At 40.1% G+C, this 17,150-nt stretch overlaps 1 protein-coding gene across 2 annotated transcripts; it reads left to right on the top strand.

The window, feature by feature from the left end:
- The first annotated feature begins 13,214 nt into the window (after window positions 1-13,214).
- Window positions 13,215-16,215, top strand: arf1 (ADP-ribosylation factor 1). 2 transcript variants are annotated; one of them, XM_085805664.1, is made up of 5 exons: window positions 13,215-13,281; window positions 14,776-14,959; window positions 15,117-15,227; window positions 15,348-15,472; window positions 15,597-16,215. In XM_085805664.1, exons 2-5 carry the CDS (start codon window positions 14,815-14,817, stop codon window positions 15,753-15,755), a joined length of 540 nt encoding a protein of 179 aa, XP_085661790.1. In that variant the 5' UTR covers window positions 13,215-13,281; window positions 14,776-14,814; the 3' UTR covers window positions 15,756-16,215. The 2 variants fall into 2 exon arrangements, with proteins under 2 accessions (XP_085661790.1, XP_085661791.1); XM_085805665.1 differs by having other exon boundaries at window positions 13,215-13,869.
- The last annotated feature ends 935 nt before the right edge of the window (window positions 16,216-17,150 follow it).

The raw sequence follows: 17,150 nt of genomic DNA, 5'->3' as shown, positions 1-17,150 counted from the left end.
CATTTCAGAAAACAAAATGACAAATAACATAACACTTTTACAAAGACCAAAACACTTTTACAATATCTGAAACAAATTTACATTTCAGAAAACAAATTTACAAGACACCAAACACTTTTACAAACACCAAGACACATTTACAAGTGGCAAAACACTTTGACAAACTGCAGAAACAAATTTACAAAAAGGCCAACATCAACCGGAAAGGGAATGTACCAACCCCGGGGTTTTTCAAAATAAAACCAAAAATAAGAAAACGAAAAAACAACTCTTTTTCTCAGTATTCGTTTCCAAAACTAAAATGAAAAACGGATAACGACTCGTTTTTTCAGTTTTCGATTTTATGCTCAAATGAATAATGGAAAAAAACGGATAACGAGCGTTTCTCGTTTCATGTTTCATGCAATTTTGATCTGAAGTGCAATGAGCCGGAAATGACCGTGATCCGGAAGTGACAGTCTCTGCCTTTACTGCTAGAGCCCGCAAAGTAAAGGATAATGTATAGTTCGGAACCTGAAGGGGTTTATTTCTCCATAACAACCGAGCAACTATACATTATCCTGCTTATTACATGGTTTACGAGTGAAATTAATTTGAAACATATGTTGATCAAAATACATGTCAGCCCGAGTCAAACGTAACCTGTACTGACGTAATTGACTATATTCATGGAGACCACTGACACCTGTGTGATTGAGTGGCTCACAGAGGTAGACATAGCTATAGTTTCTGACGCATGGACTTTTGCTGAAGCAGGATCGAGTCCGGCTCCACGCGAATATGTGAAGATTATTTTTTCTTCACTTTATTTTTTTTCATGTGGCTGGTACGTAGTGCTCACTCACAGCAGCATATTCGCTGCAGTAGATGTGAACTGTGGCTTGAAACTCGCTGTTACTGTAATATGTTGTGTTGTGACGGAAGCGCAAAACAGCTGCAGCTGTTCCGTACGGTAACCAGTTAAATCAGAAACCAGTTGGGCCATAACACCGGCCAGATGCTGCTCTCTGATTGGTCCATCGCTGCGACCGTCGTCAAGTATAACAGACCGCTGCTAGGGACGCTGCTCTGATCAGCGCAGCTAGGAAAAGAGAAACTATGCAGGATATTTACCTTTTACCGTCATTAAACAGCTTCGGACTAATTGTGATTTTAGATGTGTGATGAAATGACTTGTAACTTGTTACAAGCAGAGTGGAGGCTGCTTCCACGTCGTGGCTGGAAACCAAACCTGCATCAGAGCCTCTGATCCATAGACTGTATAAAAAGCTCTGACCCGGTGTCAGCTCTCCTCTCGTCCCGGTGGCACCGCGAGTCCGCGACACAAACGCACCCCGTAAACAGTAAATCTCTTGTTTATGACAGATACCACTACACACATTGTAACACTGTATCAATCAATCGATCCACTGATTGATTATCAAAATTCCATACAACCTGTCGGGGTTTATTTATCGCGAATATGCTGCTGTGAGTGAGCACTACGTACCAGCCACATGAAAAAAAATAAAGTGAAGAAAAAATAATCTTCACATATTCGCGTGGAGCCGGACTCGATCCTGCTTCAGCAAAAGTCCATGCGTCAGAAACTACCTGTCTACCTCTGTGAGCCACTCTATCACGCAGGTGTCAATGGTCTCCATGAATATAGTCAATTACGTCAGTACAGGTTACGTTTGACTCGGGCTGACATGTATTTTGATCAACATATGTTTCAAATTAATTTCACTCGTAAACCGTGTAATAAGCAGGATAATGTATAGTTGGTCGGTTGTTATGGAGAAATAAACCCCTTCAGGTTCCGAACTATACATTATCCTTTACTTTGCGGGCTCTAGCAGTAAAGGCAGAGACTGTCACTTCCGGATCACGGTCATTTCCGGCTCATTGCACTTCAGATCAAAATTGCATGAAACATGAAACGAGAAACGCTCGTTATCCGTTTTTTTCCATTATTCATTTGAGCATAAAATCGAAAACTGAAAAAACGAGTCGTTATCCGTTTTTCATTTTAGTTTTGGAAACGAATACTGAGAAAAAGAGTTGTTTTTTCGTTTTCTTATTTTTGGTTTTATTTTGAAAAACCCCGGGGTTGGTACATTCCCTTTCCGGTTGATGTTGGCCTTTTTGTAAATTTGTTTCTGCAGTTTGTCAAAGTGTTTTGCCACTTGTAAATGTGTCTTGGTGTTTGTAAAAGTGTTTGGTGTCTTGTAAATTTGTTTTCTGAAATGTAAATTTGTTTCAGATATTGTAAAAGTGTTTTGGTCTTTGTAAAAGTGTTATGTTATTTGTCATTTTGTTTTCTGAAATGTAAATTTGTTTTGCAATTTGTAAATTTGTTTTCTGAAATGTAATTTTGTTTTACAACTTGTAATTTTTTTTTCTGAAATGTAATTTTGTTTTACAACTTGTAATTTTTTTTTCTGAAATGTAATTTTGTTTTGCATCTTGTAAATTTGTTTTCTGAATTGTAATTTTGTTTTGCAACTTGTAAATGTGTTTTCTGAGATGTAATTTTGTTTTCTAAAATGTAATTTTGTTTTCTGAAATGTAAATTTGTTTTCTGAAATGTAACTTTGTTTTAAGACTTGTAGTTTTGTTTTCTGAAATGTAAATTTGTTTCAGAATTTGTAAAAGTGTTTTATGTTTTGTAATGTTGATTTGCACCTCCAGGCCACCGTACTGCAGAGGCCAGCTGTGCTTTTTGGAGAAACAATAATAACAGAAAAAAAATCTCAGTGATGAGAGTTTGAAAATAGATGAAGCTTTGTTGGAGAGAAAGACCTGATCTCAAGATAGATTAGTGGCTGGATGTGAATAGAGCCCACCAGTGCTCCGGCTCAGCCACTGGACCCCTGATAGTCTCTGAGCCCTGTAACAATGTCACCACCAGAGGCCAGGTCTCACTGCTATCTAACCCCATTATCACACAGAAAGATTGATACACACCCCCTCTGGGGTGGAAGCACCACAAAAAGTGATACCCTTCCGTTCTCATTCATGTGGATTCATTTAGTCTGCCCACCCCCACATCAAACTATATTTTAAGCCGTCTTTCACAGTTTGTCCTGCAACTGAAACTCATTACTTGCGTGTACTTATTTTCCCAGACATTCATAAAAATGCTACAGCATTTAAACCCTGCCTCATGATGGGAAATGAATAAAGATTTGTTGAAGTGTATGAGCTCCCAGGAGTCAGCAGGCTGCGGGCTCAGGTTTGGTTTAGTGACTGAGAGACTGTCAGCAGCTCATTCCACACCTCGACCTTTGACACCTTTCACACCATCTGAATGGGTGAAAACAAGTACAAAACAAGAAACAGATCACAGGATGGACAGAAACTCCGGCCCTGCAGCAACACTGTTTTTTGTGTTTTTTTGTTTGTTGTTGTATTTTTTTGGGCTGAAGGAAATGGGCCCTTCCCCTCAGCCAGACCCACCTAGCAGCTTTGTCACCCAAGTGACATGAACATTGTTAGCAGATAGTTGCCAGAGGAGGCTACGGCGGCCCCAGTGAGAGAGATGGCATCCTGACTGTGAGAACTTTGACGCGACCAGACTGCAAGTGGCACCACCCAATAACCATATAAATGGGAGACAATGGGCCTAATTGCAATCAGTGTCCTCTTTTATATTTTATGTCCTCAGTTTCACCCTGACTTTCACAAGGGACAACTGCATGCATTTCAATAAAGCTATGGTGTTGTGGGACAGACCAGAGCGACATAGTATATACAGTAGAGTGGTGCAAAGGCCCACACTGAAATGACACGATGCAAATACTCCCACTGAAGTCACACTTTGGTTACAGCCAGCTTCTGTTTCTCTCTTCCTCAAGCCTTTAGATGTTCAACATGAAAATCTCTACAGACTGTTAACGAACATGCCAAGCTAGGATGATTATTTATTCCTGCTGTGATCGAAATGATGTTGAAAAGTGGGGTTAAATAGTCACGAGGTGACCCAGCAGCTCTGATGCACAGCAACATGTGTTTGAGCGCAGACTGTAACTTTAAAGAATGTGATTCTCAAAGCTCTTCTTGTTTATAGGTCATGCACACCAAAGGTGATGGGCCAAAACTGAACTACAGAGGGGAGTGCAGTGTGTGGGCATTTCATTATGTAAGTGACTTTGAAGCCACTCTTTTGATGTTTGTGTGTCCTTCTGTCTGAAATTAGATCACTCCCTTGGATTCAATACATCTGTTTAACACATTGAGCACATCAGAGCCCAGATGGGAAGATTATTAAAAGTAATATGTTTGTTTGTTTTTGCGAAAACATTGGCACTGGTACAACAGAATTTTTAAAAAACTGGCGCATGTACCTTCCCAGCCCCAAATAAAAATGTTACAAACTAACGGCACCTAAAAAATTACGCTAGTTTTGCCTCAGCATTAATATGGCCTGTAAGTGATAATGTTTCACACTTCTATTTTCTAAATAAATAGCTCTTGTCAGCTTCACACTTTTATCCAACACTTCAGCCACTAAATTCTAACTTAAGATCCTCCAATGTGTTGTTTATCACACAGTACTAATCACTTTTTCGCCTCTTTCATATAAACATTAGACACAGCGGAGAGGGAAAATCATGAGACCTCTATGGCTGACTATGCACTCATAACAATCCTTTGTTTCCTCGCATTAATGGCCATGCTGAAACATCTTAACATCAGCAAGTATCATGGCTATATATTTTCTCTTTTATAGCCAAGGAGTAGGACGTGTGAAGTATGTCGCCTGCCTTGAATGAGGACGGTGGGTTATCTGCAAGATTTCTAAAGAGGACAACCATCATCAGAAGAGATATGACACCTGTAAAGCAGCCTTATCCTCTTTTGAAGTGCCTGTTTGTATTGTTGAAGGCAACAAAGGAATTTTTCTACCTCTGTACCCACAAGAGAGCATTAGTCAAGCTGGAGAGATAACAGGGGGGGAGGGCATACTGATGCAGTCTACTGTTGTGTGTTTGCCAGTCATACATGTGCATTTGATCACTACGCTGGCTACTTTAAGGTAGGACCTGGCAGTTTTTCAGGGAAGTACCATGACTTCACGTATGTTACTGCTGTGCTGTAAGATGTGGTCTGATGCTGGTGGAGGGCCAAGCCTGGAGGTTGACAAGAGGTCATCCAGATCCTTGTGGGGATGGGGTTGTAGAAGGGAGGAGGAGGCAGACATGATCACTCATTAGTCACCTTTTCACCTCTCTGTAGCTCAAAGCGGTTCAGCAGGTAGGATGAGCATGTACTGTATTGCCAGCAGCAGTTTCAGTCAGTCTCACACATGTTTATTCATCAGTGTTGAGATTAAGTTACGTATTCATATTAGACCAGATTGTCTTTTATACAGACAGTTTATGCACTTTCGAACAAGTTTGCCTTTGTTGCTGTCTCTGATGGTTGTATAATTGTGATTTTTCTACAATTATTGTGTTATTTTCAGTTTCCTACTGGTCATATCAGGGCTCTGTCTGTTTAGAGCCATAAGTGAGACTTTACCTTGTTGGATAATGTTTAATCAGTTTTTCAGGAAACAAATTAAGAACTAGGGAAAAGAGGGGAATTTCAAATAATTAGGGAACTTGACATTTCCAAAAATGCTGATTGTCAACCCTGTCTGCTGGTCTGTTATCTTGTCAGCCTTTTACAGAGACGTCAAACTAGTGTTTCTATTCAGCAACAAGAGCAAACAGGCTGCCTTTTCTCCCAGAGCATTTATTTTATGTCAACATAGCTAGTCCAACAATTGGCATTGTCATTGTTGTGTGACGACAGCACATCTATTGAATAGCAATATCTCATCACAACCCAGCTCAAGCTTGATTTATAGGCAGCACATGTGGATAGCCTGGTCGTTTTCAGTGTGGATTTTTTCAAATTTCAAATCAATCAAGCAAAGTTTTTTTTTTTTTAAATCTCCAGTCTAATGATCCAACAACATCAGCTTTTAGAAGCTAGAAGCCAGAGGGAGGAAAAAAGGAAAGATCCCCCAAAATTCATCCACACCATTGCAAACATGTACTGGGTGAGTGAGTGAGATCGGGTATATCAGTTACAAGGTGACTAGCAGGGGAGAGGAGCGGGGTTATCATTAGCAGGGACTGGCGCTGGCCTTTGGTAGTTCCAGTAATTACCTCACAAAGGGTGGTGCTTGCCTTCCCACTGGTTTTCCCACACTGCACTGCAGGCTCAGAATTCCAATCGGCCCCAGACCTGCAATCTCCTCAGTTTTAGACAGCAAATTACTGACAAGTCCCATTCTTCACAGCACTGTAATTGCTTTTTAGTGCTGTTTTTATTGAGGCAACCCCAACCCCCTTACCCTTCCTTCAATAAAGCTAAGTCAGGGAGGGGGCGAAGGGTTAATATAGATAGCATTAGTCCCTAATGGGAAGGTCTTGAGTCGTAACTGTGTTTTCCTATAATATTAGATAATGTTTTGTGGTTATTCATAAAGATGTGTTTTCTCTGAAATTTTAAGTTAATAAATTCCACATTAATTCTTGAAGATACAAGATACACACTCTGCAGTAAGTTTCTGTGTGTGTTTGCTCCTGAGAAGTGATACCTTCAAGGCTCTTCACATCTCATACAAAGAGAGGCACTGAGCATCTTGGCTACTCTAGGACTTAAATCACTTCATGTTGTCTTTCCCACCCCTGCGCATTACTCTCTCAATCTATTACTTTGTGGAAATCATTAGTCTCCATGTCAATACAAGCTCCGAGTAGAGAAAACATCTCATTATGGGACTTAAAGAGATCCGTAGCATTCTTGGCTCTGTCAAGCTGTTCTTCCTTTCTTCAATATAGTTTCTTTCCTTTCACCAAAAGGACAAATTCTCAACGTTCCACTGCCGGACAACCAAACAGTTGCCATTTGAAATGAGAAAAAGAGAAAGAATGGAAAATGGCTGAGGGATTAGAGGATCTGAACAGGATAAAGGGATAGGAGATTCTTGGTGTGATCCAGTTTAGTTTGAAAGATGGAGGGTCTTAACAAGGATTTGAGACTTTAGAATTCACTGTGCCATTATTTCCATCCGCTGCAGTTTCAGCTAAATTGTTTGTCATTCTGTGGCCCCTACAAGCCCACAGTCCTTCACATATTTTCATCTAAATGCATACACAGTAGCCTACTTTATATAATGTATATAATGTGCTAACAATTCTTTATACAGAATTTTGTTTGACAGTTTGTTTTCCTCATGTATGTTTATGCACAGACTGCATTTGAGAGGTTTATAAAATATCATTATGCAACTTTTTATTTATTTATGTATTTATTTATTAATCAATTTTGTGGTATTGATTCCTCTCAACTGTGTTTTTTGGGGTTTTTTTTCTTTTTTTTTTGCCTTTATCACCAAGTCACCAAAACATGAGGAAAATATATCAAAGAGGAACAACAGAATGAAGAAGATGGTTTAAACATGGTGTACATGCAAAGAAGTGTTTTTTTTCTGTCCAGGTATCAAACATGACATATGGGCTGCATTGGTGCAGCAGCAAAGTGCTCTAGGGCAACAACCTGCAATTGACTCAAGTAGCAGCCTAATTCGCTTGTGCCCTTGTGTGTCCATCTCCCTGTCAGTCTGAGCAGGTTGACACCTCTGACCCTGTCAGGAGTGTCAAATAGCTTGTCAGAGGTCTTCAGTAAAGTACAATGACAAGCCCTCTAATGCATTACCACACGAGTGCCAGCCAGAAATGAGAGGCTATAGACCTTTCCAGCCTCAGGGCAGACAGGTGCGCAGACAAGCAATGTATACGCACACACAACCATGAACACACACCTAAAAAAGAAGAGTTCTGTATCAAAACAATTAGATTTTGAAGTAAGCACAAGACCATGATTGTTAGGAGGGATTATCAATTGTCAAAATTATTAATTATATTTTTTGGTCTGTGGTGCCTGGGCTTGTGCACATTGTTCAAAATCCCTCCAAATTCATTATTCAATCAGTTAAGGATTACTTCTGAGGGACTTACATAACTGAGAGAGATCACTTATCAGCAATAAAAAACACCCTACCTGTACCTGGACCACCTTGGGAGCATGTTAGGCCTGTCATCATGAGGCCTCTCTAAAGGGCCCAAAGGGCCGCTTACGATCAACCTGTCAATGTCACGGATGCCTGAATGTTGGAAAAATAAGATGAGACCGTGTTACAAATCATTTGGCATCAACATGACAAGTGAAAAATTCCAAATGCCAAATCTGGACATCTACCTGGTTTTGATGCCATGAGTTTTGGTTGGTGCTGGTTGCCCTCAAGGCCCTGCTTCGACATGCTGTGCATTCCAACCAATTATCTACCCCAAGGTGCAACAGGTTCACACTTTAATCTTTGATGCCTCCTCCAATGGGATATAGTTGGATTTAAAACAGGGAGCAGGGGTGGGACAGCCCTTAAAAACCTGTATACATAGCAAACAAGAATCAACTTCAAACCAACCCCCTGAGAGAAACAAAAAAGACTTTCAAAGAAATACTTTTATCCTCACTATTGTTTCATCTTGCAATGGCTCGTCATAACCTATGTGGATGCTTGAAGCAAGTATCAAAGAGAGAGCTGCAGACGTAGTCTCATAACATCAGTCAAAACTTCCTTTAAGTACATCGAAGGTGGCAAAATGTCCTGGTAATGTGGGTCATTTAAAGGGTGCTGAGTGTTTGGAGGAACAGACCATGGTAACCTCACGTCCAACCAAGTCATCCTTTACCAGGAAATCCAGTTCTCTGGCATGAACGTGGTGTTCTATGTGTACCCTTACACCTTGCCAGTATACCCACATCCTGCAAGCCAGCGATTCCCATCCTTAATACACTCTACCCCCAACCCCCATTCGACGCCAGAGGCCCCATGTCCTTTCTGAGGAAGTGCATCGTTGAAGAGCTTGTCTCAACCATCTGTCACGGATGTCGCAGGACATCTCCCATCAACACCAATGGCTCCCACATATCATCACTGGAGGAATGAACGAGACACATGGAAAATGAAAACAAATATTTCAATAATTTCATATGTATGGTATCACAGTTGCTCACATCAGAGACCAAATTTGAATTAAAACAAGGTTATTTGTGGTACTAACAATGCATAAGTCTATATTTCCCAAGTTTTTTTTTTTTTTTTTTGGGGGGGGGGCGTCTAATAAATGTGAAGAGAAAAAAACCCCAAAGCAAAATGCAGATGCTTATGGCCAAATCCATGAATATGTATCTCATACACTTAACTGCTATCCAGCCAGATCACCTTACTACCTTTGTTTCCATAGAGTGTGCTGTCAAAATACATAAGAACAATCTTCATGCAGTAATGACTCAATATGGAATCAAACATTTCCGTATGCACCCGGGGCGGAGTGCAAAATGTTATGTAAATCCCCTTAACGACCTTTTCAGGGCGCCAACAATCACCATACAAAGGTGATTGGCAGGCGACACTGGTGCACATTTATCCTTTTGCCCCGGCCTGTCTCTCTCTGTAGCGCCCCCTACTGTGAAAGGCGTGGGGTAGGGTGCCCAGTGGCACTTGTTGCCAGTGGATGAAGCCAGCATGGATCCTCTCATGGCAACGATGCGGGTCGTTGTAATAATGTTCGGTTTGTTTCTTGCTTCACACCTCCTTTGGTATTTTGCCCGACCTATAATCCAGTACATGAGACGCAGAGGGAGGCATCCCATGCCTGTCCATCTGAGTTCCAGCTCTGCTTAGCCCAAACCAGCTCCTTTGTACGACTCACACAGCAGTCTATTGCTTGCCTAAGGGCCATTTCATAATGCGCGTCTATTATCATGATTATTATGATTATTGAAACCCTACGCTATGCACATATACCAAATCCAAAATAAGTTTTCTAACATAATGTGAAGGTTCATGAAACTGTAGATAACACTTTCCCTTATACATACACACTTATGGGGACACACACATTCTCTCTCCCCGCGTCTGTCACACGCTCACACAGACATGCGCGCACACACACACACATACACACCAGCTCAGCATTCCCAAGCCCCTTACTGAGCGTTTTTATCCTTGCTAGGCCTCGTCTCAGAGGGGAGTAAGGCCCCTACTGAGATCCTTACCCACTTCCTACTGCAAAGCCTGTTTGGCCCCTTGGCAGCCCTCGTCCATTCACAAAGTGCAGAGAAGCCTCATCAGCCACAAATTTACTTTGATTTGGCCATGACTGACACAGCCTCACAGGTGATGGTGTAGTCTGTATACATCGCCCAGGAATTTATCCAAAGTATATTTTTCTGTAGAGAGGGATTACCTCTTTGAAAATCACAGCAGTCCTACTGTAGCTGTCCTCTCTGGGGCCTTGGCCCCCAGGTGGGGATAGGTGGTCTGGGGACACATTTGACCTGAATGAAAGAAGAGAAAACATGCACGTGCATTTGTGTGTCCATGCCCGTGCGTGTTTGTGCATGTGAGGGAGAAAGTTTTAAGAGTGTATACAAGTGCGGCCATTAGAATTTGTTTGTGTGTTTGTGTGTGTGCTTTGAGGGTGTGTGTGTGTATGAGTGAGATATAAACACCCCCTACTGTCCTATTTCTAGTCCTCTGTCCACACATCACAACTGTCAGTATCTGGAGAGATATGAAGACGCAAAGGAGGAAAAAGAGGAGCCCTTCAGATGGATGTTACCGCTGCGTTTGTCTGTTAAGCATTAGACGATGGATTTAGCACTTCCAGGATCTTAACTGTACCCTCGGCTCGTTACATGGTACGTTGCAAATGACTCAATGTCAACAAAATAAAACCTGTTTTTTCCTCTTTTTCCAGTTTACTTCGGGTAAGGGTTTTGTTGCTAATTGGGAGATTCTTTATGAGATTATCTAGTATGATTTATGCCTCATGTATTTCATTTGAATTCAAAATGTTCATCTTAGGAGACAACAGCCTGCAGGTATAACTTCCAACAAAGGGAGTATCTCAGAATCCAGATCTGTGATTTGGCTAAGGAGTGCAACAGAAGACAGAGCAGTAATAAAATTTCATTTTGGCAGGTTTCATTGCACGTGTTTGCCCTGATCAGTGTTGTCACACCTCAACACCTGCACCTGTGCTCTGACGGTGCAAAGAGGAGAATGTGGGTTTGACTTTTGCTTTGTTATATGTTGGATCACTAAATCAAACAAAACTTTATGGCAATATTTTTTACAGCTTGTCTTGTTAAACTGTCCTTTATTAAGAAAGTGCCTTTTTTTGGTTAGTTAGTTAGTTGGATGGTTGGTTGGTTGGTTTGGAATTTATAGGGTTTTGCAATTAGGAAATTACAGTGCAGCAGTTTCAGTGTTGGGCAACTGGTGGTTTTACACTCTTTTGTTTTAAAGATGAAAAGCATAAGCATAAGACATGACTATTTTATGAAATATATCTTCTTCATATTGTATAGTACATTGAGTGAAATGGTTTGTAATGCAAGTATGACTTTCTTAACTTGTTAGTGGACAAACTTTGACCTGAACCTGCTACTAAACAAGATGTGTTTTGAAAAGGTTTGATCAAAGTTAGCACAATCTTTTAATAGCTGCATGCTCTAAAATTTTAACAACTTGAAGTATACATTTTGACAATATGCTGTAAGATCTGCTTCCCTGATGGTTTCAACCAAGTTGTCTGAATTCTGACAATATCTGGAGGGAAATATGGAAAATACAGGAGGAAAAGAGAGAGAGATAAAGACCATAATGAATTTTCTCAGTGTTTGTTTGTTTGATTTTTACAATGAAATAGAACTTTCAATATTTGTTTGTAACATGGCTTTGCAACTGTAGCCTATTGAAACTTATTGGCCTGATTAAAAGGAAATTTGCTGAATGACAAATATGTGAGTCAACAAGAAACTAATCAGTTGGTACTCGGTAAACATCTTCCAAACACATGGAGAAAAAAAAGAAGAAAAAAAAAGACAGCCATTGCTGTGAAAATATTCTGAGAGCGATCTCTCAGGCATTTGGCAGGGCATAACCACAAATTATGGTTGCAGAATGAGACGGCATTATGAGCCTTCACTGTGTGGTCCATCACCAACCATAGACCCTTCTCCCCTCCCGCTGTTCTCTGCTGCTCTTCTCCCCTCCTGCTGCCACCTCTGCTGGGTGTAGCAGGCATAGTTGACCCTGGTTAAAATTTAACTGCCCAACAACAACGCAGTTAGACTTTTTCTTAATGACCCAGTGGTAGACCTGAAAGAAGTGGAAATTGCTGTTTCAATTGACTCTGAAAACAAATACCATAGATTTAAATGAATCTAAACTGTATAGTATGACAGATTAGGTCATCACTTTATAAGCAGAGAGTCTAGACAATATGCAGACAGGGAATAACTCATAATTTCAAACTATACAGGGAGTTTCCATGCTTTTAAACAGCTTCACATTAGACCAGATAAAGGCTGTGTATCACATTTGATTATGCATAAACCCCATTTTAGATATACTGATATGCTTTATTTCATTCTACATTTTTTCCCCCATAAAAGACCATTAAGTGTTTGGGCTATACATGTACGTATGTAATACTTTATGTTAATCTATCAGTTTCCTTTACTGATTTAGGCTTAAATAATTATACATTTATCAGAACATAAACATAATCAGTAGTTGATAATAAACTATTACACACCATATTGTCACTGTAAGTGTGAATTAAGTGTGAATATAGTTCTACTATGAAGCACCCATAACTTATCTTTAAAACAGATATTGAATCTTTTGATATAAATTTAAAATATAGGTTGCACCGTATATCTATTAAGGAAGTTTTTACATGCAAGCTCACTTTTTGACTGTCCACATCCATCCGCTGACCATTAAAGACCATTAAATGCAGCTGAAATCTCTGGGGGAAAAAATCTTGTAGATGGACATGGAGTTACATGGAGGGTTTTTTTTTTGTTTTTTTTTTTCAAACTACTTAAATCATTCACTAACTGTTCACCATGTATTCATGCTAGGAGCTATGATTGTCGAACTTCATTGCAGTTTGTCATTGACTATTTTAGGTTTAGTGTTTTAAAACGCCAATTAGGAGGGTTAAACCCCAAATTGGCCAATTAACAATTACCGTCAGCAATGTAGAACAATTTAGGCTGTCCACAGGGCGTGTAGTTCTCCCCTTGGCCGCAGGGGGCGACACCTCCCAGCCTGGCGGCGACCACGGAAGTTTTGCAGGAACGGAACCTCTGACGTGTCAAACTGTCGCCATTTTCCTGAGGACGGAAACGCCTTGAAGAGGGAAGGGAATAAAAAAAACTGTGTAAGTGAAAAATAGAGATTTTAATGAACCTAATCTAGTGTCGTTTTCATCGGATGTAGTCGTTTAAAAAGCCACGCGTTTGCAAAGCTAAATCGTCCGTGTGGCCGCGTTCACGGCAGTCAAGACGCCGAGAGCAACATTATTAGCCGCAGCTGCGAGCTAACTTAACCGACCACCCCTAGCCAGTTTATCTAAGTCACCATTTGTATTTTCCTCAGTTTATTACTCATGTTGACGGCCCCTACTTTATTCTGAATGCGTTGAAAATGCGCAGTAAGAGCCGTCAACGTCCTGAAAACAAGAAATTTAACAATAAACCGTCAATAACTGAACCAGTCGGAGGAGTATAGCAATACACCTCGAAAAGCTAACCGTGCTTGTGTGTATGTTCGTGTACGTAGTCGGACAACGTTAAGCACTGCACCGTAATGAGGTAAAAGTGCTCATAGGAGCAGACATTATGAACAAGCTGGGCTCCTGATATCCTGTCTTAATGCATGTACAGTTAATTGTTGACTTTAGATAGTACAGGTCGGCGGCTCGTCGTCCTGGAAAAGGCTAGTCCTGTTCGTCACCTTAACTCTCCGTAGTGACAGCATCATCTCCTCTCGACGCCTCCTGTCTTTAAAAATGTTTACAAGGGGTTTGTCGTAGTTTGAGTTGAAGTGCTTAGTTTTCGACTTGTAAACGTGTTCGTGTCAACTGTGAAACTCCAAAAGCTGCCACATATCCGACTTGGCACAGAAAACAAATATGGACGCCTCCCATCAGTCAAACCCTATAACCGAAATTAATATGCTCACTGTTTGAGTCCTTGGCACGATTAGATGTAGTCATAAAACAGTTTTAAAGCAGTGAATGCTTTAACGTGGTATCAGTTTTTGTGATGACATTTTGTCCTGCAAATCTTTTTAAAAGCCAAAACCTCAAGTGGTAACATTTACAGATTCAGATCTCTCCAAATATTTATTTGATCACCTGGGGAAAAAACGTTCTATTAATTTATCTAAAAAAAGAGGACATTTCTATTTGAATAACAGTAAGTTTGGATTAACATGATATAATCTAAATATAAATATAATTTTAATACAGTAACATAAGTAGAAACTGAGATTTTAATAAGACTGGATGTTACCCAGCATTTACTTAAGGTAGGCAGCAATACTGTAGGGCACATGCAGATGCAGTGCACCTTAAGATGAAAAAAACTAAAGTGTGTTTAAGCCATATATTAGAGATACTTGTTTGTGGTCATATTTGAACAAACAAACCCCTATCGTTTAGTCTATAAAGTGTCCGAAAATTGTGCCCATCACAGTTTGCAGACATCTTCCAAGACTAATTTATATTCAGGTTGTAATTATACAGAAATATATATAATAAACAAACCTTCACAACTTTATGTTTGCTTTAATCAGTTTATCTAAAAGTTGATGCATGTCTGTTATGTATCAGCCCTCATTTTAACAATTGATCTTTTGTTTCTCCACAGGTTTATTTTTGCCAAAGTAGGTTCCTATCACTTGCCACCATGGGGAATGTATTTGCAGGGCTATTTAAAATGTTCGGGAAGAAGGAGATGAGGATCCTTATGGTGGGTCTTGACGCTGCTGGAAAAACAACGATATTGTACAAACTCAAACTAGGAGAGATTGTGACGACCATTCCCACAATAGGTAAATAACAACGTGTGAGATAATGATTTAAATGCCTGTTCTGCGTTTAAAATCACACAGGGTGATGAGTACTCTTCCAGGGAGCCGGGTTGCATTATCACTATGGAATGAGGGAGTTGAGTTTGTTTTTAATGTGATTGTCTTTTTTCCCTACTAGGTTTTAATGTGGAGACAGTAGAGTACAAGAACATCAGTTTCACAGTGTGGGATGTCGGTGGTCAGGACAAAATTCGACCGCTGTGGCGTCATTACTTCCAGAACACACAGGGTACGTTTATATGTTGTAAATTGCTTTTCCATTAGTATTCATAAAATTTTCACATATTTGTGTTCAAAAGATCCACAATGTGCACTCACTCATTTTTTTCCCCGTTTGCTTTTGTTCCAGGTCTCATCTTTGTTGTGGACAGCAATGACAGAGAGCGTTGTACGGAGGCTCGTGAAGAGCTCCTGAGGATGTTGGCAGAGGATGAGCTGCGTGACGCCGTCCTGTTAGTGTTTGCCAACAAACAAGTGAGTAATCATTTATCAAAGCCTTTCATTTAAACAAGTATTTATCACAACAGTTTTTATCTCTTGGTTTATTGTACATACAGGCCAGGCTTCTTATATTTTTCTGTCTGTGTATTGCTTGTAGGACCTTCCAAACGCTATGAATGCTGCAGAACTCACAGACAAGATGAATCTTCACTCCCTACGCAACAGACACTGGTACATCCAGGCAACCTGTGCCACCACTGGAGATGGTCTCTATGAAGGACTGGATTGGCTGTCTAATCAGCTGAAGAACCATTAATGAGCACAGCTATCCAAAACCTACCTACTCCACTCAATCCCTTGCTATCTACTCTCAAGATGTTGCAAAACTGAGCTACCCTGTCCAAACAAAAGAAAACAAAAAACAAACAAACAAAAACCCTTCTGGAAGCTGCCCTCAGCAGTTATTACCACAAGCATACATGGCCAGTGGTGGAGTTGATCTATTCTTGTAAAACATTTTTTTTATGTAATTGTAAATATATTTGGTAATGGGGCAGCTTATTGCACTCTTATAGATTCTACCATGGTTACTTTTCTCTTTGTGGCTGACCAGCAGCCATGTGTGCATTGACTAAGAAAAAGGGAGGCAGTGAATAAGAATTTACCAGCACATGTTGGCCGCAGGACCTCAATGCAATCTGATGACTTGTTATTATCTTGTCACACGTACTGTAGAGAGTGATCCGTGAGGGGCTTTTCATTTTCCAAAAAAAGAATTATACACTGATGCACTACTTGCAGCTACTATGGTTACTTTAACCAGTGACTACATGCACCAGTCCCCAAATTACCATTTAGTCAACACTGGCATATTATTTGTACTGACATCACTCTTTTCAAATTGAGAACTCCTCATCTGTGAACACTTGCCAGCCTTTGATAATACAGTTGCGTTGGCTTGAATTGAGAAATGCAATGATCTCATATCTACCTGCTTTACAGTTGTTTGAGAGGCAGTCTGTTGCGTTAGCGTTGGGTTTTTGTATTTCTGAGTCTCAGGTTGATCATGTGCTGCCTTTGCAATATACTTGTTAGTAAAACTGCATGATGTGTTCCGTTGGTTTTTTAAGGGCATGCATATTTACTGGGTGTTTACAACATTAGCCTGCACAGGAAATGTTACCTACTGAGTAATTATTTCCACAGCCCTGTACTGTAACTGAACTGTGCGAGGCAATTGTAACTAAAAGAGTTGCACACTACAACACCCTTAGTGTCATCACTAATGGCTCTATCAAGTCATGCCTGTTTTTGAATTCATCACAATCTGGTAAATGGCATTTTAATGGCAATACAAAATCATATATATAGATATATATAGTGCCATTAATTCTTCCTTTGCAGCACATTGTCCTTGGGGTAAACAGGAAGTACATACATATGCCTTGTTATCCAAGACACATGTTGCCTCTTCTTTTCTAAAAGGTGTGGGTGTTAACTTTACTGTTCTGAAAATTACTCTGGGTTGCATTAAGCATTTTTTAATTATTGTCTAAATGTTTGAAGACTATATTAATCTCTTACTTAAGTTTGTGTTTTTTATGTAAGGCTTTTGTTTTGTGAGGAAAAAAAGCACTGTAATTAAAGTGACTGGAGAAAAATGTTTGTAGATGATTTTCATTGTGTTTCTCTCTATGCAATAAAATCTCTA

The sequence above is a fragment of the Trachurus japonicus genome, chromosome 17 (assembly GCF_045865225.1).
Source record: "Trachurus japonicus isolate A0001 chromosome 17, Traja_1.0".
NCBI lineage: Eukaryota > Metazoa > Chordata > Actinopteri > Carangiformes > Carangidae > Trachurus > Trachurus japonicus.
Note: the sequence above shows the minus strand (reverse complement) of the source record. Positions and strands in the feature narration are given on the sequence as shown.